Below are 2,728 nucleotides of genomic sequence, written 5' to 3'. Positions count from 1 at the left end.
AGCTGCTCCGGCCAATGTTTGGGTGTGTCCGACGTATGTTTGTATATGTGCACTCAGGAGACCTGTTCAAAAAGCTTTACTGACTTCTTAGAACGTTGCTGTTGAGTTACAGTCTGCAAACCAGATGTGAACCAGCACGTCTGTTTTTTGTTTTTATTCCAAGAGCATGTCAGAAAAGCTGCTTCTTGGCAAGAGAAGACCCTCATGGTCTGTGTTCTTATGACATGCACACAAACACCTTGAAAGCCTCCCTCACCACAGGTTATTAGCTGGTGTGAAAAAGTTCTGTCAGCTGGTTCAATTGCAATCTTCACATTGAGTGCTTAGTGTTTTTGTTTTTAAACAAGAGGGGAAAAGAAAAAAAAACAACTAAATACTCCTTGGGAAAATGCAGTACAGAAACATTTTCTCCTTTAGTGTACTTTATTTTAGGATTTCTGGTTAAATCAGTTCTCTAGAATACATCTCTTTGCTGTGCACTCATTAAACTGCCACTTTTGATACATCCAGATTTTCCTGACCAAGAACAGAGCCTTTTTCTTTTAAATGAGCCACAGCTCATTTAAACAAACAGTTTCTGTTGTAGCAATAACACACAAAAACAGTCATTTTCCACTTTTTTTAAATTGGTATTTATTTTACTTGACACTCAGTTGTCACAAGCAACTTTTCAGAGTCAGATTTATTCTTTGACACATCAACGCACTCAACCACGAGCGACAGCAGTACCTTCTGAATTGGACGGAAGTTGCACCGTACAAATCAAAACAGTTAGTGAAGAAAAACAGTGTTTACAGTGAACATTGTAGGGATTGTATTAAGCTACCCTTCTTTTTTCCACTTTTTCCAAGTACAATGGATGGTGATGAGGATGTGAAGCTACAGAATGTAAAACACAGGTAGAACATGGCAGATCAAAGCCTCATGTGTAGTGTATTCTTTCCATTACATGCTAGTGAAACAAAGGGTACGAGCTACTGTGCTGCTAACAGGTAAGACACCATGGTCAATGCTGTGGCCTCGATGGAGAACAGGTGATTGTCCTCCACATGTGGGCAACTGCTCCTCATGAACTCCGCAAGCCGGAGCAGGTACTCCAAGTTGTGGCCCGTCTTCCCTCTGGACATTGCGATCTGGGCACCGATCTCCTCCGAGGTGGCCGGGCCCAGGTAGAGAGGGTTGTCGGAGGTGGCAATGTAAACCAGCGCCTGAACCGGAGGCTGGTCATTCCCCTCAGGGAAGAAATCCACCATTTTGGTCATGTAGCCTCCGCAGACCGTCTCTCGCACATTGAGGTACTTCAGGGACTCCTCCAGCTGTGAGCCTGCCACCTCAAACGCCACACCCCAAGTAGTCTCCTGTGGAGGAAGATGAAAACATTAAGTCATCATTCAATTAACTGATGTAGACTGGAAACTCCACTGCACTTTCTACTGTAAACCAATAGGAAGCAGAAAGTTCCACTTACGTCATCATCTTCGATCAGCGTCACCACTCTTCCGGGCTGCAGAGAAGAAGAAAAAAAATAAATCACGTCACGGACAACGCCTGATGCAGTGTGAGCCCAGCTGTTCAACATATCATGCCACCCTAAGCAATCTAATGATGTTCCCGTTAACAAGTAAACATATGCCCCATCTTACCAACTCATCGTTCCCACGATGGAAGTTGTCTCCGTGCCAGAAGCGTCTCTTGTAGCCTTGAATGTAACCGACCTTGCTCCTCTGATATTTGAAGTCAGGCTTCCACACCAGCGACCCGTACCCGAAAATCCACAGGCTGGTCTTCCCGGCGATGATATCTTGAGGCTTCATTGTTTTTGGATCGTTAGTTTTGACGACGTTCAAATGAATGAATGGATCTTTTTTCCTGAATGATTTGTTTTAAACCAGCTAAGATGACTAGCTAGCTAGCGTTAGCTTCCGTCGGTCCAGGAGCAGAGGTACCGGTTGGCTCGCAGGTATACCGCGGACGGTATTTGAGCCCAACTGCTTGGCAGTTGCGAAGATGGAATTTCGCTGTTTGTTTTGCCTTGCACTGTGCATTGCCATTGCATTAGAGATGCCGCATTATGCCTTAAAAATCCATGGCAGCCGCTTTGGCCCTTAGCTCAATGTCGAAAAAAGACAAAACCCGCTTTTGCCAGCTGCTTGCCGGCTGGTGATGGTTGGCTTTAAAAAAAACCGAATTAAAAGATCGAGGATTTACAGATGTTACCGCGTTTAACGCCCAGACGGTATTAATATACCCGCCAAGATGTATCTGTCTGTCTGACGCGTTTCTTCGATAACATGGCGAAGCAGGGATCTTACTTTTATAGAGTCCGCAGGACGTAGGCGGGTCCTCTCCTACCGTTTAACACCAATCATATTTAAAGGGGCGTTACCAAATTACCCCGTTTGCCCAAACAGATTTCGGTGCGCCAAATAGGGCGGGACTAGGAAACAAATCCGTTACACTATTGGTTAAAAATGACTTGCCCGGCATTGCCATCTTTTAACGCGATTGCTCGATGAACTGTCACTCAAAACAAATAACTCTGTGATTGCTCCAATGCGTTGTCACTCTCTTCACAAGCTTTAGCGATTCATACGGCTGATGCAACTTCTCAAAGCGTTTCAGGGCCTCAGCAGGAACCAAGCAACATACCAAGGCATTGCATCAGATGTTCCTATAGGAGGTTCCCTATAGGAATCGTTTTATTTAACCACGTAAAAAGAGCACATAA

At 44.8% G+C, this 2,728-nt stretch overlaps 1 protein-coding gene across 1 annotated transcript; it reads right to left on the bottom strand.

Annotated features, from left to right (window-relative positions):
• Positions 1 to 608: 608 nt before the first annotated feature.
• chac1 (ChaC, cation transport regulator homolog 1 (E. coli)) lies at positions 609 to 2,301 on the bottom strand. Its single transcript, XM_040017483.1, has 3 exons — positions 1,644 to 2,301; positions 1,469 to 1,504; positions 609 to 1,358 (listed from the first exon to the last, which is right to left on the bottom strand). Exons 1-3 carry the CDS (start codon positions 1,812 to 1,814, stop codon positions 975 to 977), a joined length of 591 nt encoding a protein of 196 aa, XP_039873417.1. The 5' UTR covers positions 1,815 to 2,301; the 3' UTR covers positions 609 to 974.
• Positions 2,302 to 2,728: the final 427 nt, after the last annotated feature.

The sequence above is a fragment of the Simochromis diagramma genome, unplaced genomic scaffold (genome assembly GCF_900408965.1).
Source record: "Simochromis diagramma unplaced genomic scaffold, fSimDia1.1 OVJJ01000802.1, whole genome shotgun sequence".
Lineage (NCBI taxonomy): Eukaryota > Metazoa > Chordata > Actinopteri > Cichliformes > Cichlidae > Simochromis > Simochromis diagramma.
This window is presented reverse-complemented; position numbering and strand designations above follow the sequence as displayed.